The sequence below is a fragment of the Lygodium microphyllum genome, chromosome 14 (assembly GCF_053477565.2).
Source record: "Lygodium microphyllum isolate KBCC chromosome 14, Lygodium_microphyllum_v1.1.10, whole genome shotgun sequence".
Taxonomy (NCBI): domain Eukaryota; kingdom Viridiplantae; phylum Streptophyta; class Polypodiopsida; order Schizaeales; family Lygodiaceae; genus Lygodium; species Lygodium microphyllum.
This window is the reverse complement of record NC_141148.1, coordinates 43648244-43673056: the sequence shown is the minus strand read 5'-3', so window position 1 is coordinate 43673056 and position 24813 is coordinate 43648244. Positions and strand designations below refer to the sequence as shown.

At 40.5% G+C, this 24813-nt stretch overlaps 1 protein-coding gene across 2 annotated transcripts in view; it reads left to right on the top strand.

Moving 5' to 3' along the window:
- The window catches only part of TIC40 (hydroxyproline-rich glycoprotein family protein), a 105047-nt gene that overhangs the window by 69018 nt on the left and 11216 nt on the right, over positions 1–24813 (top strand). For both annotated transcript variants that reach the window (XM_087692773.1, XM_087692771.1), the window contains exons 9-11: positions 15275–15353; positions 15753–15793; positions 15873–15918. In XM_087692773.1, coding sequence (XP_087548899.1) covers positions 15275–15353; positions 15753–15793; positions 15873–15918 — 166 coding nt within the window. The remainder of the gene's footprint in view (positions 1–15274; positions 15354–15752; positions 15794–15872; positions 15919–24813) is intronic.

The following is a 24813-nucleotide window of genomic DNA, read 5'->3' as shown; positions in this document are numbered from 1 at the left end:
AAACTAGTCCGTCACGAGGACGTGAAATTTGGGGATGTTTTAATCTTGCCGACAACATTTGATTAAGTTATTAATCAAATGTGTAAGGCTATTTAGCACATGGATGCACATGGCAGTTATTTCATGGTAACACACCAAGGACCTTACGGATACAATAGGTGTCAAATGCAAAAGTTTTGATAAGTTATGCCAACAAGGCTTTTCGGGGTCAGTTGGTGTCAGTTTTGACCCTAGGACATATATTTGGTTAATAAGTGTCAATGGTGACACTAAGGACTGCTAGTAAGGGTCAACAGAGTTTGGGGACCACTCCAAGTCGCAAATGGCCTAGCCAATTTAATTATGGATGGGCACATTTAATTTTGGGTAGGGTCAGAAGGGTTGAAATTAAATTTCAGGATTTTTTAAATTCTAAAAATTAATTAAATAGATGGATAATGCTAAAAAATGGGTTTAGAAGGCTGCCATGCGGCAAAAATGCCCATACAAACTGAGAAAATATTTTTGGGGGCTGGGCCTCAGCCATTCAATCAATTTATAGGTTGCGAGAGGGAGAGAGAGAGAGCTGTTGGTCTATTTTGTGATCTGAGAACAATAATTTGCTACTGAAGACAGCCATCTGGGGGTCTCAACAAGTAGGGGACAGAAAGGAGTCACTGTCTAGGGGTTAGCAATAGCATTGCCGATCAGGTGAAAGCATTTTGGAGGTGCTTGGCAGTAGGTGATTGCATTAAATGTAGACTAGAGCACGCAACAAGTAGAATTTAGGTTTTGTCACAAAGAAAATCAGATTTTTCTCTCATCTTGGCTTTCTCTTACCTTCTTCAATCCATTTTTAGGAGATCTCAACATTTCTTAGCCAAATTTGGTGGATAGGAGAGAGATCTCTGCTGTAAACCCTAAATGCATAAATTTAGGGTTTAGCAGCTACCTTGAGACCCATACCAATAGGAGAAGGCATTGTCAGGGTTGTCTTCGTACGAAGTACGAATTGATCCGTAGGATTTAGTTTGAAAAAATAGACACTTTTTGGCTACTCTTCTTCAGGTCTACAACTTTCTTTTTTTCTTTCTCCTTTTTTTTTTTAATCCTTCTTTTTTTCCTATTTCTCCCCCAAGCCTCTCTCTCTCTCAAGCTTCTCACACCCTCTTTTTCTCTCAAGCCTCTCTCTCTCTCTCTCTCTCTCTCTCTCTCTCTCTCTCTTTAGCCTCTTCCTCTCTCTCAACCATAGTTGCACTAGTACCATGTACGAAAGGTTTAATACTATACCATACTTTAGGTACCGTACCTTAGGTATTAGTACCATAAGGTACAAACTTAATGGATACATCTTTCTCATTCGAAGTGCACTTTGGGACAAGCTAAATGCTCCTTGTATTAATATGATTCTCCCATGAGATTAGGTTATTTGAGATTCAAATAAATTCTCTCAACCTTCTCTCTCTCAAGCCCACAATTCTCTTATTTGTATGATCATGCATGTATGATATATCCACTCCCATCCATAGTTTTTCCATACGTGAATCAAACGTCAAACGCAAACGCGTATGAAAGTATGAAACGAGTATGATTCAGACCCTAGACCTGAATCATACGTGACCCTAATTTTTTAACATATTCTTAACAAAATATGAGAAAAATACACAACCAAAAGCAAAACTGAAAACTGCATAATAGAGTCACATCATATATCATGATTCATGATTCATCTGTCATCAACTAATCTACTCATCATCTTCATCATTCATTAAATTTACTCATCAACTAAGTACGTCAGACAGCAGTATTTCCAAGTAGAGAGCTGTGTTTCCCACAGTTTGTGGAGTTCCTCAGGCTGAGTTCAGTCGTTTTCAGTCACGATTCCTCAGGAGTGTGTGTTTTAGGCTGCCTGGATCCATGGAAAGAGTCGGTGGATAAAGGCGACCACATTCTGTATGCTTTTGTGTAAAGTCGTCAACATTTTTTAATTAAGAAAAAACGTCAAGTCTGATATGGGGTTTTCATACGTCTGTTTTTCAGACGTTTGCAGACGTCTGAAATTCATTTTAGACGCATCTGAAAACAACTATGCTCCCATCTATGTAGTTATAAGTTGTAGGTAGCAATAGCGCATGTTACGCATGCAACATTAGGTTTTGGCATGTTACCCTCAAGTACTCATCTTATATACTCTAATAGCATTGCTATTTAGACTTTAAATGTCTATTCTATTATCTTTAGCTCAAAATAATCAAGTTATTTTTTTCGTACTAATATCGTACCGTACCTTGTAAAATCGTAAGGTACCATTTAGTACTGTATTTTATTGTACTATACCATATCATACCTTTCATACCTGACAACTATGGGCATCGTACATTGAAATCAGTACTTGAAATTTGTTTCAAATGCTAGACCATCCATTGTGAATTGGGGCAACATTTGGCCAATTGGTGGCTCCTTTTGTGCGATTCTTGGGTGAAAATCAAGGGGCAACATATGGGAATGTATGGTACAAATCCCCATGGTATGCGGCAGTCAATGCATAGTGTGCAATGTTCAATGTGTTTGGGTATGGTTGGAAATATGCACAACCCTATTTGTGGCAGCATTGGCTTGATGCATGGGGCACAAAGTAGCATGTTTGGTAATGCAGCTACACCCCCGAATGCTTATGGGGCTCAAGGAATGAATACCGGTGGTGCAAATGCTCTATTTGGTGTTGGTTTTGATGTAAATTCAGCAAATGCGTCCTTTTTGCAGCAGCCACTGTATGACAACTTGGAACCCAAAGGGGCAGCAAAAGACTATGATGAGGGTGGAAAAACAATGAAGTTTGAGTCCTTCAGTGGTGCACAATATAGGTTGAAAGCTTTGACTTTCATTCAATGGTTTGATGCAACCTATCCAGGGGGGGACTTCACCAAGTCCTTGAAGATTTGAAAGCCAGCCACTTTCTTGAAAGGGAATGCATTGCATTGGTGGTCCACTCACTTGATGCAAGGCAGAGCACTGTCAACGTGGGTATAACTCAAGCAAATATTTGCATCGAATTGGTTGACATGTACCTTTAAGGTGGACATCATGACAACTTGGAATAAACTAGATGCTAAGAAATGTAAGAATTTGGAGCAATATAATAAGAAGTTTTGGGATGCATTGCTGCCTATTACTTCTTATCACCCACGTATCCCTTCATGAGTAAGTGGAAAAATATGTTTTGTTGGGTGTAAAGCCCCTTCGGGTGTAAACTCCTGCGTGTATAAACTTACGGGTGTGAACACACCCTTTACTTGTACCCTAATATATAAATATATTTTTATTCTTTGTGTACCGTGCAACACACTAGTACACTCTAACATGATTCTCTCTACTTTATCTTTGCTCACTCCTAGCTCTCATTCTGGTCAGCACTCAAGTGCAACAAACTGGTATCAGAGCTGAATGGTTCATGCATACCACATGCAATAGTTGCTAGTTGCATGCTCAACGGGACAGTGATAGTTGTCAGATCCAGGTGATACGCAGACAGAGGAGACTAACGTGGCTCCTACAATCAACACGTAGGAGCGTGACCAAGCCATAGGCAAGAAGCAATCGAGTAGACATGCGAGAAGTAGGCAAGTCGACGGAGTCCGGGGCGACGGGAGATTGAGGCTGTGCGTGGCAGGGACTGCTCGCGATGTGAGGCATGCAATCGACGGGGACCGAGGTGATGGGTGCTAGGCGTTACGGGCTAGGCGATGGGACTGCTGCGTGACATGCGAGAGGGTGCTGCATGAGTCGACAGGCCGTCACGCGACATGGCTGCAAGGACGACGGGCAGGTCAATGGCCCAATACCTTTTTTCTTAAAATCAGAAAATTTTCAGTCTGATTTATTTTCCCTCATGTAGGTGTTCCTGTGAGCAAGCACAAAGCACAAATTTGTGTCAATTTGCTCCATAAAATTTGGTGCTTTTCTGAGTTTTGGTGCCTGACATATATTTTAGTGATTCCTGATCCACAAATTGTAGACATTGAGTGCACGGGTCTTGGAGATTTTGGGAATTTTCAGATGCAAGTGAAATTTTTGCTTGACTTAGCCAATTTGTTGAAAATTTGTGCACTCTTGGACCCAAAAATTTGGGACTTTTGCAAAATTTGTGAAATTTCTGCAACATTTGACCGCATTTGATGCTCGGGAAGATGTACTGATGCAATCGGTTCAGATTTGTTAGTAAAATTTTGGGCATTTTGCTGAAATTTTAGAATTTTGGCAAAAATGATGTTCGAAATGTACATTGGAAACATTGCTGATGCAATCTTGGTGCTATAAGCAGTGAGATTCATTCCCACTTATGAAATATTGAAGAAATTGCAGAGAATCTTGGTTTCTTTTGTGTATCAGAAGTACTTGGTTACATATGTATGCAGTACATATGTTGGGCAACTTCCATTAAGTTGATGTATTGCTGAACAGTCATTTTGCAGCAGTCTTAGTGATCATTTGCAGACCTGGGATTATTGCAGATGTACTTTTGGTGATATTGCTGAAGTGGGAGTCACTTGGTAGTGATGTATGCTTTGAGTATGTGCTGAAATTCAGTTATATTGCTGAAAGTCATGAGTCCTACTGCTGTACATGTACTTGGACTAAACCTTGCACTCATTATCTGAAAATTTGGGCTGAAATTGACCAAACATTCAGCTCATTGTTTGCTGTTATAAATTGCAGTATTTTTCTTGGATATATTGCTGAAAAATGGCTGCAAATGCTTCAAGCAGTAGTGACACTAAATCTCTTCTTGAAATCAAGAGATTTGATAGCACTGGTTTTGACTTGTGGAAGGACAGAATGCAAGGCATTTTGTTTTTGAAAGATTGTGATGATGCTCTTTTGGAAGTCAAGCTTGCAGCTATGATAGATGAGGATTGGGCTAGACTCAACAAGAAGGCCATTGCATACATTAGAATGGCTGTATCTGATGATGTACTTACAGACATTAAGTGTCTTGATACAGCTTATGCAATATGGAAAAAGTTGATGGACACTTATGAAAATACAACTCCAGTAAATCAAGTTCACCTTATGCGCAAGCTTGTAAACATAGAGTTGGATGAGTCTAAGCTTGCATTAGAGCGTCTGAGTGCTCTCACAGGGATTTTGAGCTAGTTATAGGACTCTGGTTTGCAGTCCTTCAATGATAAATTAAAGGCCATTTTCTTGTTGATGACTTTGCCTGATAGTTGGGACTCTTTGGTTGTTTCATTGAGCAATAATCTTGCTTTAACCTTTGATGGTGGTAGGGGCTCTATTCTCAATGAAAAGATTAGAAGAAAGTCCAGTGGAGAAAGCAGTGGTTCAGCTTATCATCTGTGAGGCAGGTCAGAAAAGAGGGATAATGCAAGAAATAAAGGAAAAAGCAGGAGTAAAAGCAAGGGCAAATAACAGGATGTCACTTGCTATCAATGTGGATGTAAAGGGCGTAAAAAGCCTGATTGTCGCTACTACAAAAAAGAGCAAGAAAGAAAGAAACAGCAAGAAAAGAAAAAGAAGGATGACAAAACCCGAGATAACCTTGCAGATGTTCTCACTAAAAGTCTTACAAAAGGCTCAGTATGAGCATTGTATTCGACTAGTGGGAGTTGGATAGTTTACAGGCACTACTTTGGGCCTTTAAGTGGGAGGTTGTTGGGTGTAAAGCCCCTTCGGGTGCAAACTCCCGTGCGTATAAACTTACGGGTGTGAACACATCCTTGTATCCTAACATATAAATACATTTTTATTCTTTGTGTACCGTGCAACACACTGGTACACTCTAACACAATTCTCTTTGCTCTATCTCTGCTCACTCCTAGCTCGCATTCTGTTCAGCACTCAAGTGCAACATGTTTGTGGGCTGCCCAAAGGAATCATGGATTTTTGCATTAAATCCATCGTGTCTAGCATGTCTTAGTTCATAGAAAGTGTTGCTATAGCCAATGCTTTGCTATGTGGGAATGATTTGGGCTTCCTAGAGAGTGGGGAGAAGCCGAATAAAAAGTTGTTTAAGGCTGAGAAAAGCGGTAGATTTGAAAATCAGCTTGTAAAGAGGCCAAAACAACAAAGAAAGGGCTGGAAAACATTGGTACACCGTAGGGAATTGATGGTTGCAAATAAATGTTTTATTTGTGAATAGGAGGATCACATTGCAAGGGACAGCCCCAATAGACAACGAGGGTCTGTCTCAATAAGGAGCAAGCTAGAAACTTAGAAAATTAGGGAGATTCTAAAGGAAAGATGCCCAAAACATTAGTGGGATTGGTGCCCGATGTTAGTGATTAACCCAATGATGATGCTATTGAGTTATGCAGAGCATGGGGCTAAATTAGAGAGCAACATGTATTGATTTTCTTTGATAATGGTACACGAGCCAACTGCATTTCTATTGACGTGGCAACTTGTCTAGGCATAAGAGAGAATGAGATGGGACCCATGGGGAAAGTTGGAATGGCATGTAAAAGCCATGCAGAAGCTATCATACCACTCATTGGAAAGCTTCGGTTTCATATATAGGGATCCACTAAAGGGTTGTGATGTATTGCTTGGTATGCCATGGTGTCATTGTATGCATGCAGTGATTGATTCTTGTAGAAAAAGGATCACTATTCAGCATAACGGAAAGATACTCACGCTTGATGTAAAGTTGAAAGGTGAATCTATCCTCGTTGTATCTATAGTTGCCATTTCTAAAGTAATGAAAAATCATCTTTCAACATACTTGGTTTTTATTAAGGATAAAGATGATCGTGAGAATATTGGAGTATGTCCAAGTAATCGCATATCATTTCTGAAAATGTATGCTGATTGCTTCTCTTAGTTACTTCAAGGAAAGCTACAATCTGAAAGGTTGGAAGATCATGGCATAGATCTCATCTTTGAAAGTAGCCCACCTAATGAGCCACCTTACAAAGTCAGTGCAGTCCAGCAAGAGGAGATTATGAGTCAAGTAAATGAGCTGTTAGAAAAGGGTTGTTTCAACCTTGCTCATCTTCTTTTTGTTCTCGAATGCTTTTGGTGTAGAAAAAAGATGGTTCATGGCGTATGTGCATTGATTATCGTGCTTTGAACAAGGTTACGACAAAGAATCACTTTTCGATTTCTCAGAGTGATGATGCTATGGATAGATTATAGGGGGCAGCCATATTCAGCCGTATAGATTTGAAAAATGGGTATCATCAGATACACATTAGACTAGAGGATGTGCTTAAGATAGCTTTTAGAATATCTTTTTGACTGAATGAGTTTCTTGTCACGTCTTTTGGGCTTATAAATGCTCTTGTCACTTTCAATCGGATGATGGATCGCATTTTCAGGCCACATAGAGAATTTGTGGGCACTTTCTTTGATGATATGATTGTCTATTCAAAGAATGAGGCAGAGCATGAAAGGCACTTGGACATTGAGTTCAATGAACTACATGAGCATAGGTTGGTTATCAATGATAGGAAAAGTGAATTCTTTTTGCAAGAAATCCACTTTTTGGGACATATTGTATTGCATAATGATATTAGCATGGACCCTGCAAAGGTTAAGGCAATACTATCATGGCTACCTTTGAGAAGTGTGCATGAGATTTGTAGCTTCTTGGATTTATGTTCTTACTACAAGAAGTATATACGCAGATTTGCTGAATTTTCATCTCCATTGTATGCTTTGCGAAAGAAGGATGTGTCATTTAGATGGATAGCAGTGGAAATTTCAGCATTTGAAAAGTTGAAGGAAAAGATGACTTTAGATGTTGTGCTTGTGTTGCTCGATCTAAGGAAGTCATTCTGGTTTAGTGTGATGCATGTGGTAACAACATTGGGGTTATTCTTATGTAGGATGGCCAAGTTGTGGCTTATGAGAGCAGAATTTTTCATGGTGCAAAAAAGAATTTACACGTCTATGAGAAAGAGCTCTTTATTGTAATTCATGCATTGCCTACGTGAAAACATTATTTGTTGGGGGCTGATTTTACAGTTGCTCGATCTAAGGAAGTCATTCTAGTTTAGTGTGATGCATGTGGTAACAACATTGGGGTTATTCTTATGTAGGATGGCCAAGTTGTGGCTTATGAGAGCAGAATTTTTCATGGTGCAAAAAAGAATTTGCAGGTCTATGAGAAAGAGCTCTTTGCTGTAATTCATGCATTGCCTACGTGAAAACATTATTTGTTGGGGGACTGATTTTACAGTGGAGACAGACCATTAGTGTAGACAGACCATTACACTTTGAGATACTTTCTGACATAGACAAAGTTGTAAGAGAAGCATATGAGATGGGTAAATTTTCTCTCTGTGTTTCATTTTCAAATTGTACATATTGATGGTAAAAAGAATGTTCTGGTTGATACTCTATTATATAAGCTATAAATTTCAGCCATTAGCATGGTTTATTATGCCGAGTTAGATTCCATGAAAGAGCAATATGTTGCTGATTCAGACTTTGCTAATGTTTATGACCAGTTTGGTAATGGCCAGAGGCATAAGCACTTTGTGCTAAGAGATGGATTTTTGATGATGCAGGGACGACTGTGTGTCACAAAGTGGTTGAGGTGTAGAGTTTTCACTGAAATTCATGCTTCTACATATGCAGGACACAAAGGTATTTATGCCATGGTCAAGGCAGTGGAGCATTTTTTTTCTTGGCTAGCTTTGAGATAGGATGTAGAACAGTTTGGGTCAAGATATGCATTGTATGTTAGAAGGTAAAGCATGATAGGCAAAAGATGCCGGGTTTATTGCAACCGTTGCCTATTTCAGATAGGCCTTGATAGAGCATTGCAATGGACTTTATTTTTGAGCTTTTTAGGACACTTATAAGGAATGATGGAATACAAGCTATCATTTGTAGGTTTAGTAAACAAGCCCATTTCATTTCCGTGAGGAAGAAAATAAATGTTGATTATATGGCATGATTATAATTTATTTTTGCAGCACATCTTTAAGTATCATGGTATGTCAAAGTCGATTGTTAGTGATCGAGACCCTTGAATGACTAGTTTATTTTGGAAGGAGTTATTTGAGAAAAAATGTTTCACGTTGAAATTCTCATCATCCTTCCATCCGTATATAAATGGTTAGTTTGAGGAAGAAAATTCCAGAGTGTTAGATTTGTTGAGATGCTATGTCTCAGACCATAAGACACAGTGGGAGTGACATTAGCCCTTGTGCATAGTTTCATTGGCAAAGCTTCATTTGAGGTCATTGAAGGTGATAAGAAGGTACTACCCAGAGATCACAAGAAAAGCAAAAAAGAGCAGTTGATCATCATAGACATGCTTTGTAGTTTGCAAAGGGCAAAAATGTATTGCTGCGTTTTGAAAAGGCAAGGCTGAAAAAGATGAGAGGAAGAGAAGGATTGTATTCGAAGCTGAGTATGAATACTATGGGCCCTTCCAGGTATTGGAAAAGATCAGAAATGTGGCGTATTAGCTGAAATTACCTCCACATTGACAAATACACAATGCTTTTCATGTCAGTTTATTAAAGGGCTTTTCGTGGTGATCTGCTAGAAGATATGTCTGTTGAAATTCAGCTTGAGGTTGAGGAGTTGGATGAGATTTTAATACCTAAGCAGATCTTGGCCCATAAAGAAAAGGAGATACTTGGTGAAATTTGAAAATTATTTACCAATGGATACCAAATGGATGGAAGAGGATGACTTGATAGACCATCCATCCTCAGTTGTTGTAACTTTACCTAGATGCCTTCCAATTAGAGCTAACTTTAGTTCGGGCTTAGTCAGGCTCATCAGAGTAGGGGTTTGGAGTATTGCCTGATGCTCAAAGGAAAGGTAGCAGTTCCACTCCACAAGTTGTAGACAACTCTCATGTGTAGTGGATCTCGAATGTATTTAGCATGCATCCAAGGTAGTATGTTGATAGCATGTTTGCCATGAGGTCACTATTTAGTATGCTAGTCACTGTGAGATGTATGCAGATGAGTATGAGTTTTACCCGGTGTGACACATTAATGTGACATTAAAGTGATATTTAATGTAACATTAAGGTCACACCCGGGTACTTATTGAAACTATACTTTTGGATCAGTTTATGATTAGTTTGGAATGAATTTTGCCTCAATTTTGAGACAAAATTCTGATAAGTTTCAGCTCAATTTTTAATCAGTTTGAGAACTGCTTATGATTGTTTTTAGGATCAGTTTTGCATCAATTGTTGGTGTGTCTTTGCAGTTAGTTTGGGGTCACATTTGCAGTAGTTTATGATCAATTCTTAGATTAGCAAGTGATCAATTTATGATCAGATTATGCTCAGTTTCAATGGTTTATAGCTGGTTCCATGGACAATAGTATGTTAGTAAATGCCATTGACAATTTTAGCCATTTTTTATGCTGAGAATATACTTTACTATGGTTCTCAAGGGAGAACAATTGAAAAACATGAGTTATGGATGCATCCAATGAGTTGACGAGCCCTGGACTCGCCCTACACCTGATCCCATCGACTGCGGAGGGAATGGATGATGGAGGTCCATAGCTCTGCTAAGGTCGCAAGTGCTGAAAGTCTCTCTCCGCCGAAAGCCACCTGGCATCACGTCTTCCAAATATGCCATCCAATAAGACTCCCTACGATCTCCCATATCTTCGAGCAATCTGTTGTGGGCTCTAGTACTTGGCGGATGGGTAAAGCCTCCAGACCGACCACTGCGTATGACCCTGCCTCGATCATGAATATCATGTCCTATATCTCGGTCTCATACAAAAGGTAATGGCCTTGGCTGATTGCGTACCAACAGAAAGCTCCCCATGAAATACACCCAAGGCTAGGCGCTATATGTCGAAGGATACGACATGCTCTTCTCCACACGAGCTACGCCTCCTCACAAGACCAAAGGCAGTGCTTTTGGGTTTCTAGAGGATGCTGTGTGCAACGCTTACCACCTCCCTCCTTCTGCATCTGGGCAAGCCAGCTTTCCACCGCCAAGCCTCCATGTGCCACCAGCCATAAAAAATACGACACCCTTCTCAGCCTCCAGCTATCCCATAGGTGGCGCCAGAAGATCCGTCAGAAGGGCTCCGTGATGCTGTGCTCCACCCAGTGCCTGCAGTGTGACGGCGCCCAGTCCATATCCTCCTACATCAGTACATGTTTGCCAATCCTGGCAGTATACTTTAGGAACCTAGGTGGCTTTTTGGCGACCGCAGAGGCCGGCCATAGCGACTCTCTTGGATCCCACTCCAGCTCATCAAGTGGTCTATCCTCCCAAATCCAAATGTGCCACTCCTTGAGCTCCTTCCAGAAAACATAGGGGTCCAGTCACCAAGTCTTCCCCTGAAGACCCACCACCCGAATCCTCCTCCATGAAAGGGTGGCAATCCCCTCATCTTGTTGCCCTCTGTCAAGGGCCAGACGTCCCCCCTCCTGAACGGCGAAGAAGGTCCCCTGGGGGGCGCCATCCACTCTACCTGCCACTCGAAGAGGGATGCCTGCTGGAGAGAACCTAGCTGCCCATACCTCCCCGGCCTCTATCAACTCTCGTATTGGCGGAGCAAGCCACTCCAGAGGTATTGCTGCGTTTATCTCTCTTCTCCTCAACTCCACTCCTCTCGTGCACCCTGATTCTTGCTGCAACACCTCCTTGTCCACCATCGTGTACACCTCCCGCCATGTCCTGATGGAACGAGTCGGGTCGGCCTCCCACCCAGCCCACTGGATGTGGGGGCGCTCACCTATCTGTGCCCCTTCCCTATCTTTGACCTAGAGGTTCCAGATCACCGGCTGACAGTCTATTTCCTCCTAGCAACCTGGGGGGGCTCTGGATTAGGGCCTTACAGAGGTCCTGCCACATGCGGAGTAGGCTCCGCAGGAAAGGTGATCTGGGGGGGGGGGGTGGGGGAGAGGGGTGATTTGAGCTGAAGTGAAGATCCATCTCAGGGATGGCCTCCACTCACTGCCAAGCCTTGATTTGCATTCCTGAAGGCTCTCTTGCAGTAAGACCTTCTAGGTCTGCCCGCCTGGTGTGAGACCGCGGACAACTAGCTTGCCCAAGAGGGCCATACTCTGATATTCTAGGTCTATGATCCCAAGCTCTCCCCCTGATTGATGTTGTATGATGGTTGCCCACGCCACCTTGGCCCTGGAGTCCCTGGAGCCATCAGACTCAGATCAAAGAAAATTCCGCACTAGGCGGCAAAGCTGCCCTACGCACGATGAGGAGAAGCTTTAGTTTTATGTTATGTATATGCTGGCTGGAAATTTTCTGTAGGTTTGGGGTATGTAGCATGGTTGGACAATAGTATGCAGTGTTGTGATTGTGATGCCTTCTGGAAATGTCAGTGCAATATACTTTTTCTTTGGCACAATGCAATGCAATCGAGGATGGTTGCAAGGATTTCAAGGGGAAGGTTTGTCATGAGGATGTGAGATTTTGAGATGCTTTAATCTTGTTGACAACATTTGATTAAGTTATTAATCAAGTGTGCTTTGATTAGAGAACAACAATTTGCTGTAGAAGACAGCCATTTAGGGGTCTCAACAGGCAAGGGATAGTAGGGAGTCATCTCCTAAGGATTGGCAACAGCATTGTTGATTAGGTGACAACATTTTGGAGGTGCTTGGTAGTAGGTGATTGCATTAAATGTAGGTTGGAGCATGCAATATGAAAAATTTAGGGTTTTCTCGTGAAGAAAATCAGATTTTTCTCTCATCTTGGCTTTCTCTCACCTTTTCCAACCCATTATCAAGAGATCTTTGCATTTCTCAGCCATTTTGAGCGGATCTCAGCCAAATTTGATGGACAACAGAGAGATCTTTATTGAAGACCCTAAAATTTTGCAGAAATTAGGGCTTAGTAGCTACCTTGGGATCCACGCCAATAGGAGAAGGCATTATACACTAAACTCAGCTTGGAAATTCGTGGAATTGATAGGGATTTCAGATGCTAGGTGGCGGTTCCATTTGTGCAATTCCGAGGTGAAAATCAGGGGCAATTGGCCCAAATTGCTTATTGATTGTATGTATAGCAACAAGGGCTTTTGGATTAGCAAAGGAGATTGTGGAATCTCAAATTGTATTCAATCCATTAGCAATTAAAGTTAAAGGAATACTGAAAGGGGCACCAGTTTTGGGGCCAATCGGGTGTCTATTGTCGAAGATTATTAAGGTAAATTGTGCATTTCAATTTATGTTTATTTGCTGATTGCTGTAATTAAGTGCTTAATAAGGGAATTACTAACCTCTACAAAAAGGAAGGCTAGTTTCACCAATCTCTCCAGGAGTGGGCTGAGTAGGGGAGTCGATTGAGATAAGCCTTTAGACGATTTGGAAACAGCACACCACCAAGGCTCAGATGTCGAAGGATGTCCACAGCCCAAGAAGAAGAAAACACAGCTATAGCAGTCCTGGAGAAGTGGGCAGCAGGAGACACGGCCTTTGGAGGAGAAAACACAGTCATCTAGACACTGCAGGAAGCAGGCAACAGCATGACCAATGTTGGGAGTTTTCACATGTAGCAGGCTATCTGAGAGATGATGTCAGCCAGGGCAGTAAGCACAATAGCAAAACACAGCTGTTTTGATCCTGGAAATGCCAGGTGGTAAGCTGGAAACAGGTTGGTTGCAACTGGAACAGGTTGTGTCCACCCTGCTGGGCAGCCTGCTGTTCAGCAAAACACAGCTGTTCAGGTTGTAGCAGCTGGTCAGCAGGAGGGGGAGCAGCTGCTAGTAGGTGGACAACAGGGGTGAGGGTGCAGCAATTATAGTCCAAAAGTGGATGGACAGATCCCTATTTGTAGATAGCTGAGCCAACCAACCATCTAGGGTGGTGCTTAGGCACTCTCAGGTGACGCTTGGATACTTTGGGGACATTAAATGTGGGCATTCAGACACTTCTGGATATTTTATTATTTGAGTTGTGGGGATGTTTTGTCAGCTGGAAAAAGGGGATTAAAGTTATTAACCCTTAGTTGCTCAATAAAAATAGCATATTGTGTGGGGTACACTAAGACGCAAATCTTTTAGGAGGAGGTTTCTAACTGGTTCCCATGGCCTCTGAGTTGATTCCAAGAGCTATACTTGGGTTTGGGCCCTTGTTCATGTCTAGTAGTGGCATACAAATTTGATTGCAAGGTTACGTCCTACCTCAATGTGACTGGCATCATTACTTAGACTATTTTCATCTAGTAATGATATGGCCCCCTTTTTTCCTGTTTTTTTTTTCAGCTTTTGAGTGATTGTCTTTTTAAACTCTTTTAGCTAAGGCATGATCCAAATGATCTAAGGCAAGAAGCTAAAGTCCTTTGATTTCAAAAGCAAGCACATTTCTTTGGGATCCTAAGACGAAGGCAACCTTGAGTAGCCAATAAACATCAAAGGTTTGGACTTTTGAAAGCCCCTTTTTCACCTGCGATATTTAGAATTGGAAAATCTAATTATGTCAGAAATAAAAGTAAATGCCACCAGCACATGCTCAATATTTGCAAAACTTGAACAATTTCATGTTTAAGTTGCAATGTAGGTTTGTGCATAATTGTTAATTTAGGCATTTATCACGTTGGCACCGAAAATGACCAAAAATTTCAAGCTGTGTCCACGTCTTAAAAAAGCAGACTAAGAAAATGATCAAGGATGCTTATTTGTGTGAGTCACTTGAAATTAAATATCATGAAGGATAATGCTATCTCTTTGTTAGCCATATCACACACAATCTCTTGTATGCTGATTACATTTTATTACAATCTCTCAATGGCCTGAACTGCACAAGCTTTTATCTCCAAACAATCCTTATACACCAGATTGTGAATTAGTTCTGAATACACATCACACAAGATTACCACCTCATCCAATCATCCACAATATACAAGATTATATCTTGGTTTCCTTCTCTCATTGATATTGCACAAAGTTTGTGCTTTCACTTTTCTTGGCAATCCAATATTAGACATAATTGTTTAGAATTAAAATCCTTGAGACAACAGTTCCTATTTTCTGCTGTAAGCTATACTGCATAGGATTACTAGTTCTTCAGCACCCAAAACCACGAATCATTATGTTTGTATAAACTCCCGGCCTAAGAGAAAATGACACTTGCCTATTGTGAAAGGCCGTGGAAGATGGTACTTTGACACTTTGTCCATGGAAATTTCACATGCGAAAATTTTACTTTTTGGTGGTGCAAGTTCGGATTGAAATTGCAAGGTAAAATGATTGTTTCTGTCTACTTTTGATACGATTCTAGCCAATACTAGTTCTAAAATATGACAACAATTTATATTGTGATTTTCCTTAACCTGATCGGTAAATTAGTTGACTAACAAACTTCTTATGGCAGGAAAAAACAAATCATTTTTAAGCATGGAAATGCTGGAGCAAATGTTGGATGACCCAAACATTCAGAAGATGGTTCTACCGTAAGTATTGCACCTTTCCTTTTCCTTTTTGGTTTAGTGATGGGCTAGTCAAGGTTCTTTAGTAGAAGTTCACATGAACTTACGAAGTGATTGTGTGGAGTCCTGATCTTTTGTATTTTCTACTTTGTTTGCTGTCTTGCACCCCATAAAGGTAGTCCAATAATGCTGGAAATACTTTCTTTCTTTTCTTTCAACAAAGCTCATTCTTTGTTGGAAGAGTTTAAGTGTTGGTTTAACTCGTGTTTTTGATGTTCTTTCGACAAAGCTGGTTCTTTGTTGGAAGAGGTTAATTTCTTGTTTAATTCATTGTGTGCTCCTTGATACAATCAGTTTCTAGGTTTCTGTTGATACTTTCATAAGCACAGGAGTTTATTCATAATCTGAAATACGTATTTGCAGATACTTGCCTGCAGAAATGCGAGATCCTGCCACATTTAAACGTAGGTGCAATCTTGTACTTTATTGACGCCCAAAATTTACCTGTTAAATTTTGGAGAGTTGAGAAACTTTGTGTTGCAGGCATGATCCAGCTTCCCATTGTCCGTCAACAACTACAAGAAGTTCTGTAAGTCTTCTGAGTAAGATTTTTCTTAAATGTATGTTGTTTGTGTGCCAAGCATGCTTTTTGTTTGTGGTATCTTGAGGTGGTAGTGATGATTTCTAATGTGGATAGCTGCAATGTGCTAGGATTTAGATAGGCTTTCAGCTCCCCATGCAACTGAGTCACTAAACCATGAGGCAGCTGCAGTAAGAATGTCATTTACGCAGGCCCTCAGTTCCCATGCAACTGACTCAGTAAGTTTCACGGTGGTATGGTTAGCAAGCAGGGTTCCCGCAGCTGGAATAAGCAAGGAGGTCTAGAGATATCATGGTTCACTGTAAGGCATAAGACACGTGAGAATATGTGGTTATTGTGTCTTAACAAAGTATACTGAGTTGAATGAATATGTAAAGAGATGTTTGACTGCATGACTTGTAACTCATTTTAGGAGAAATGCCACTGGTCCAATCCAGAAAGGTCAGAATGTTCAAGTAGTGTAACAATTCTCAAAAAAATTGTAAGAGCTGGGATGATCTATTAGAAGAGTTATGATCTTTTAGTGTTTACATGCACTTTGAGAAGGTGAAGGCTTTCTGGAGAAATGGGTTGCTAATAGAAGGATTAGTCTTTACTTCCTTGACCAGGCACCACATGAACACAAATAGTGGAGGTGAGGGCCTTTTAGGAAAACCATACCTTAAGGTAACTTGATCTCAAAAATAGGTGGTCATTCGCTTATGCTTAATACCTATGAGAAGATACAATGCTCTGGCTGGGTTGTATGCAGCAATGATGGTTGCCAAAGTTGGTTTCTTATTGGGTTGATATGGTGTACAGTGAAAGGGGGGTCCTCACCATGTAAGTGTTGGTTGGTTATAATCATATGTGCGACATATATTTTGAATAGGATGTCTAGGTAAAGCTTGGAAACCCAACACCTTATGAAGCATGGAACAGTAGGAAACTTGTTGTGAGTCTCACACACATTTTTGGTTGCTTGGTATATGCTTTTGTGCCTGTTACGCACAAATTAGAAGACAAGGCCGCTAAATGCATCCTTGTAGGGTATAACACCATATAGCTTAGAGAGTACATGCTACTATTTGAACTTATACGACTTGGTAATGGGAAAGATCTTGTACAGATGTATTTGCTGAAAATTCAGTATGGCCACTGCTTGAATGCAAAACCATTGCTATCATTATCAAAACTGGGTTGCTTGATGCACAATTGCCACTCTTTCAAACTGTTTTTTTGGATTTTGACTATGTTTGATTGCTTGTTGAAGGTCATGGATGGTCAAACTAGCCACATGTGCATGCTGAGAATTAACCAAACAAATAGCAAACATCTGCTGAAAAACAAGGAAAGATGTCAAAGATAAGATATTTTGGATATACATGGGCCCCTTTGGATTCTCCTCTCTCTAATGTGAGAGCCTGACCAAAGGGGGGTGATACTTGTAAAGAAATGCTTGAGCACAGATATAGAAACACAAAGATGTAGAGAACTCAAATGAATGAATGAATGATGATATGCTGAATATGATACAATAGGCCTCAAACCTTTGAGTCTTGGAGACCGGTGACTAGGTGAGCTGAGTGGTGTTAGAGACTGGCAGGAACAGCTCCAAGAGTATGCCATACCTTATGGATCCTGAAATGCAGCAGCAGCAGTCCCCCAGGCTGGATAATGATGTTGATGGCAGCAAAGGGAAGAGTACACAGTCCTCCAGTTAAGTGGATGCTTTGAAGCTGGGTGGCAGTAAAATGCAGGGCAGGCATCTGAAAATGCATTAGTTGCAGGTCTATGATGATGTCAGCAGGCTATACACCTGCAAGAGGTGATGGAGACAGCTGGGCAGTCTGTCTGGATACAAAATGCAAGTGGCTGGATAGGGACAGGCTGAATGATGACCAGCAGCCGTGAAACACAGCTTTCCACTGATGCGGATGTCCTCCAAGCATGTGACAGCAGGCGGTGATGACGTCGACAACTGGATAATGCCCAGTAGCAGCTCCGGATGGGGTGTGGGCAGCCTTGTACAGGCTAAGAGCTGATGGCTGAAGACTGGAGTGTGGAATAAATAAAGGATGGAAGGGATGTCCACAATTGACTCTATTTACAAAGGTCTTGGTGCATTCGTCTTATTGCTAAAAAATAGAGCCAGTTATTTTTGGCAATAAGCAATTGGTGCTTTTTGGGGCTCTTTTTAAGGAGAATGAAATAGGGATTAATGCACTGTAGTTTAGGATTAGCGCAAACCCTAATTTAAGCCGCTCAACACCCCATCTTAGGCCCAAAAAGATGTGCCCAAGATGGTGAGTAAGTTATATCTCTACCCTCTTTTATATTTGGAAGGTCCCACCTCAAAGTAACCAAGGCATCGGATCAAGGGTGCCTTGATTGGTTGCTCAAGGACCTACATGATGGTTGAGGTGATGGTGAGTAAGTTATACCTATACCCTCTTTTATATTTGGAAGGTCCCACCCCAAAGTAATCAAGGCATCGGATCAAGGGTGCCTTGATGGGCTGCTCAAGGATCTGTATGATGGTTAAGGTGATGAGTATCTTTTCTATTAATGGCTATAAATGAACAATAAGACTTAAGAATTTTACATTCTCCAAAAATGTATAATTGAAATGCAAGGATGGGAAGAAATATAGATAAAGAAATTGGTGAGGGAATGACAAGGGTATGTTGTTGTGTGCCATATTAGATTGTCATAATGATGATGTGCTACGAATGTGGTGGATCCACATTGATTGCTCTTTGAGGAGACAAGAGAGAAACATGCTTGCACAATGCAAGGAGCTTTCATTTTGGACGGTTGCTTGATTTCACAAGTTTTCCTTATTGCAAAGAGGTCTCTTTTAACATAAATACATTGCTAATGCATGGATGATGCAAGGGGTAACACAAGCTGTCATACTCAAATAGAATGCTATGCAAAGAGCAAAGTATCCTTATGAAGGCATATATGGATAATGATGCAAATACATGTGAATCAATATGAAAAGGAATCAAAATCTTGCAAACACAAAGAGAAGTAGTTGCCTCCTCTCACCATTGGATAGTGGAAGAAAAAGCTATAGGAACCCCCTCTGTCTATCATGCCGATGGGGTTGAAGGGGATAGTGGACCAATGCCAATTCGAGGGAAGGGGGAGAGAGGGGGAGGGGTGTGTTCACATCCAGACTATTAAAACGTCTTGACACCCGTGCTTGCATAGATGTGGCAAGTAGTATTTTGTAAAGATATGAAGTTCAATGCTTCAGCTAAAGCTTCATCACCCCTACATGTGCAAATGAGGACACATGCTATAATTGATAGCAATTGTCGGAAGAAAGCTAATTGAAGACTAAATGGTACTTTGGGCTTTTGTTTTTTTGTTAGGGAGGTATGGGGCTATTAGAACTTCCTTGGCTTTATGTGCAAACAATTAAAAAAAAATTCGATACTTTTTCTATTCTCTTACAAACCTGCACGATGGTGTTGTGAAAAAATAATGAGAGAATGTGATGTGTTGTTTATATGTTGTAAGAAGTAAGTTTAGAGGCATGACTACTTTGTGCTTAGAGATGGTTTTCTGGTGATGCATGGACAACTATGTATCGCATAGCAGTTGTGGCCTAAGGTGATGATTGAGAGTCATGTCCCTCCTTATGCAGGGCAAAGAGATATTGATGCTACAATTAAGGCAGTAGAGCATTTCTTTTATTGACCTGCTTTGAGATAGGATGTAGAGCAGTTTGGAAGGACATACATTGTATGTTAGAAAGTGAAGCATGATAAGAAAAAAATACCACGTTTCTTGTAACTCTTGCCTATTTCTAATAGGCCTTGGCAGAGTATTGCTATGGACTTTATCTTTGAGCTTCCTAGGATACCTTCACCTTATCTGAGAAGGAAGGTTGGTTTCGTGGTACCATTGCCAAGATGCTGAATTGGTGGGCCCATGGCACCTGATTGGAAGTCAGAAGCATTGCTCCATTGCTAAAATTGTAATCAATTGAGCATAATAGTAAGAATGTCTTTATACAGTGAGATGGGATAAGGTTTGGATGATACCTCTCAATCTGAAAATTGACAAAGTGTTGGGGGAAAGGCAATGCTTGATCTTGGACAAGGCATGCGTCACAGGAAACATGCTGAGAATGTGGGAATATAATACTTATGACCAGCAAGAGGGAGAGGAATTCAATGACCAATTTAAAGATTTGTGAAGGATAATAGTGCAAATGTTTTGTGCAATGGGCAAAAGATCCTCCGCTGATGCACTTTTGAACCCCTTAAAAGAGGGCAGTAAAGGCAAAAAATTGTCTTCTAGAGCTTCCGAACAACATGATGCATTGAAGGAAGAGCCAATGCAACAACGTGATGTTCCATATGTGGATAATGAGCTTAAGAAAATGATGCCAATGGGACAATTGATGCATATGCAAGGCCAACTTGGAAGTGTCAATCCATTTAGTTATGGATAGCAAGGCGTGCATGCTAATATGGATCACTCGGGATACTTTGGTGGTGGTTTGGTTCTCCAGGGAATGGCTGATAATGCTTCGGCCATAGGCATGCAAGGATCAAATTAATTTGGTATGCAACCACCTATGTAGGGTATGCAAGGCCCAATGTATTCGGTATGGAAAGTGCAATGAGAAACCTAATGTATAGTAATGTTGGCATGATCTTGGGACACAAATTGGTAAGTTTGGCAATGCATATATGCAGTCCAGTGCGTTTGGGACTCAGGGTATTAATGTTGGTCAAGCAAATGCTTTGTATAGTATTGGTCATGAAGAAAATGCAGCCAATGTATCCTTTTTGTCTGCAATTTCAAAATTCCAAGGATCAATATGGTCTAGAAAGACAAAGGCCTAGAACCCATTGAAAGCTTTGAGGCAAGTAAAGTTAGAAGTAAGGTATCCTTTTGGTACTTGGTGAACTTTTAGGATTGTTTCAGCTATGGAAGGATGCAAATGGATGGAGGAGGACAACTTGGCAGATCATCCTTAGTGATGCAATTTACCTTGACGTGTTTGAGTTAGAGTCCATTCTAGATGGGGTTTTTTCAGGCTTAGCAAAGCATAGAAGGTCAAGAGTATTGCGTGATGCTTAAGGGGGAGGTTGCACTTTCACTCCCCTAGTGACAGATAGCTCGGTTATATACATTATTTCTGTCATTGGGATTACTATTTAGTATGCTAGTCATTGTGACTTGGTATGCAAATGTGTATGGTTTGTTCCTAGGCTCTTAAAACTATACTTTTGCAAGGTTGCTAGCATATATGGAATGCATGGAATGTACATTTGGATGTGATGTATATTTGCAAGGCATATGTGGGATACATGGATGATATGCAATGTACATTTGTAAGTGATCCAAGAGAAGTACATTTGCGTAAGTTACATGTGGTTTCTAGTTGATGTATGCTTTGATTCATGCATGTGGATTGCAACTAGTTTAAGTGGTTCGAATTTGAGACATGTAGAGGGCATGAGCATGGTTGAGCAATAGGTGCACATGTTGTTTGATTATTACGGCAATATGTGTTTTTTGTTGTGGAAATAGATGCTTTTGACACATTGCAATGCAATTGAGGAAGCAATTGCAAAGATTTCAAAAAAGGGGGACAGGGGGAGCGATTTATTAGAAGGATGTAAAGTTTTGATACTTTGGTTAGCATTTGATTAAGTATTAATCAAATGTGCATATGTGATGTGCAAGTTATATCACAATGACGAACTAAGGACCTGAGATGTCAGTGGGTGTCAAAGGCACAAGTTATAATTAGTTATATTAGATAAGTAATAGGTAGTATTTGGTGGTAGATTTTGGCTTGGAATATTTTATTAGTCAGTAATGTCAGTGGTGACATTAGCAACTAGGCATTAATTAAATAATTAATGCTAGTTTAAGTGCTAATAAATGCTCAAGAATACTTGGATGACAAATTGGCCTAGCCAATTTCATTGATGGTTGATATGGATATTTTTTGAGGAAGAATTAATAATTACATTATTTTTCAGAATTAATATTTTGAGTATTAATTTAAATGCACTAAAAATTGCTGAAAAATGCAATTAGACAACTGCATTGGGTAAAACTTGCCCATGCAAGTGAGCAAAAGGCTAATAGAGATTGTTAAAGCCTCATTCTAGCATGGTGGATCTTGGGAGAGGAAGTGAGAGTTGTTGCTGCAATTTTCTAGCCATTGGTGGGTAGCCTAGCCATTGGGGGCTATCAAAGAGTTGTGTCTAGTTGATCAAGAGGCCATTGGAGGCAGGTCACAGCCCCTGTAGGTTGACTACAAGTAGGTGTCAGCAATTTTGGGCCCCACAAGGGTAGGTGACTGCATGTGCGGCTCTTGTTGATGGTGGGTTGCGGTGGCATCATTAAATGTTAGCCAATTTTGGCGAGGAAACTTTAAAATTCTCTCTCTCTAGTTTCCTCTCCATTCTTTTAGCCAATTCACAGCTTGCCTTAAGAGATATCAGCCAAATTCAATCCCAAGAGGGTCGAATTGAAGAATTTTTGTTGCTAAACCCTAATTTGTAGCATAAATTAGGGTTTACTACTCACCTTGGGAAGAGTACTCAAAATTGGGGCCTAGTACTTTAAATTCAGAAGCTGAAATTTGGGGATTTCAGAGTACTTCAAGAGGCCAGCCAACCAACTTGAAGTTTGGGGTAGAATTTGTCATCCATTGAGCAAATTGAAGGTCAATCCCCAAGCAAACCAAGGGGCAAATTGGCTTAAAGGCCTGTTGGTTGCTATGGACAGCAAGATGCATTGCAAATTGAAGGAGATCAGGTTGGATCTTAGTGTACTTCAACCTTTAGCAATAGAAGTCAAAGAAATATTGCAAGGGTGGCTAGTTTTGAGCCAATCCGTGTCCAATGTCCAAGATTAAGTGGTAAAATTTGCTTTTTCAGTTTATATGGATTTTATGTAATTAGCGCTTAAGCAAGTCATTCATGACCCTATCTGAGAAGAAAGGTTGGTTTCATGGTTCCATTGTCAAGATACCATAAACTCCCTTGAATTGGTGGGCCTATGATACCTTATTGGAAGTTGAAAGCATTGCTCAAGTATTGAAATTGTAATCAGCTGAGCATTTAATCTTGGACAAGGCACACAACATGGGCAATAAGTTGAGAATGTAGAAATAGAACAAGGACAAGGCACATAACATGGGCAATAAGTTGAGAATGTAGGAATAGAACAAGAGGTGGGCCCTTCTAGGCCTCTTGAAGCTAACGAACAACAAAAGGGAGAGGAATTTGATTACTAGTTCAAAGATCAATTGAGGATAGCAGTTGAAATGTTTGTGCGATTGACAGCAGTGTTGAAAATGGAGGAAAGAGAGAGTGAGTGAATGCAAGACAATGAGCAAGAGTAGGCAGCAATGCCACACTCAAAAGATGCAAGTGCGAGTAGGATAGAATGAAAGTACAATAGGTCTTAAGTAAGTTAGACCTATCCCTAACTCAATTAGAGTTAATTTAACTCAAACTAACTCTAGAAGTGGTGACACAACTTATTAATGTAGTTGTGTTTACACTACAAACCAACTAACTAGAATATTTGGCATTGTCCATTGAATTGGTAAATTCTTACATCCCCCTGTAGTGCCAATGTGGTAGAAGTACAGGAAGATCAATCACCAAAGGGTAGCTAGTTCAAGGACTTTTGAAAAGCCTCAAACTTCTCACGAGGAAGTGCTTCGATAAAAATGTTTGCAACATTCTCGTGTAGGGACATACATCAAATTGATCTCTCTTTGACATAATGGTAATGTGCCTCAATGTGTTTTGTGCGAGCATGAAACATAGGATTTCATATCATTGCAATAGTACTTTGGCTGTCAAAAAGAATGGGTGTAGGACCCTCCAAAGAAATCCATAGATCACCCAATAATCTACGTAGCCATACATATTTCACTATTGCAGCGAAGGTTGCCTTGTACCTAGCCTCACAAGATGAGGTAGCCAGTGTAGGTTGATTTTCACTTAGTCATGAAATGCATGAGTGGCTAAAAAAGAAATAGTGTCCACTAGTAGATGACCTAGGGTCTACATCACTAGCCCAATCTGAAATACTGTAAGTCTATAGATGTAAGTCTCCCTCTTGGGAAATGATAATACATGTGACTCAGTACCTTTCAAATATCTAAAGATCTACTTAATAGCTTGCCAATGTATGGTCTATGGGTTGTGCATATACTTGTTCTCTAGATGTTGCATACTAAATGTTAGGGCATGTGTTGCAAAGATAAATAAGACAGCCAATAGTTTGGCTGTAAATTGCAACATCAAACATCTCTTCACCATCATGCATAGATAGCTTTAAGCTTGGCTCCATGGGAGTGTACATAGGTTTGTAATCTTGCATGTTAAACCTATGTAAAATCTTATCTACATACTGTGATTGTGACTTGATGATGCCATGTTGATTTTGGGTGAACAGAATCTCCAAATAGTAGTGTAGGCAGCCCATATCTAACATAGCAAATGCATTTTTCGATTCGGCCTTGAAATCTGCAATTTTATCCTCTTTAGGTCCAATGAGTAGTAGGTCATCCACATAAAGGATAATAATCAACAAGTCCTCCCCTTCATTCTTAATGTATAGAGTGGGAGCAATTGGACTATTATTGAACCCTTTGTGGCCAAATAAGCATCAATTTTAGAGTACCATGCACGATGAGCATATTTGAGACCATAAAGAGCTTTATGCAACGTGCAAACCATGTGCTCTTTTCCCTTAATCACAAACCTTGGAGTTTATGACGCATAAACATCCTCATGTAGATCCCCATTCAAAAGTGTAGTTTTAATGTCGAATTGATGTACTTTCCAGCCACAATTTGCAGCCATAGCAATAACAGATCTCACTATTCATAGGGTATGTAGA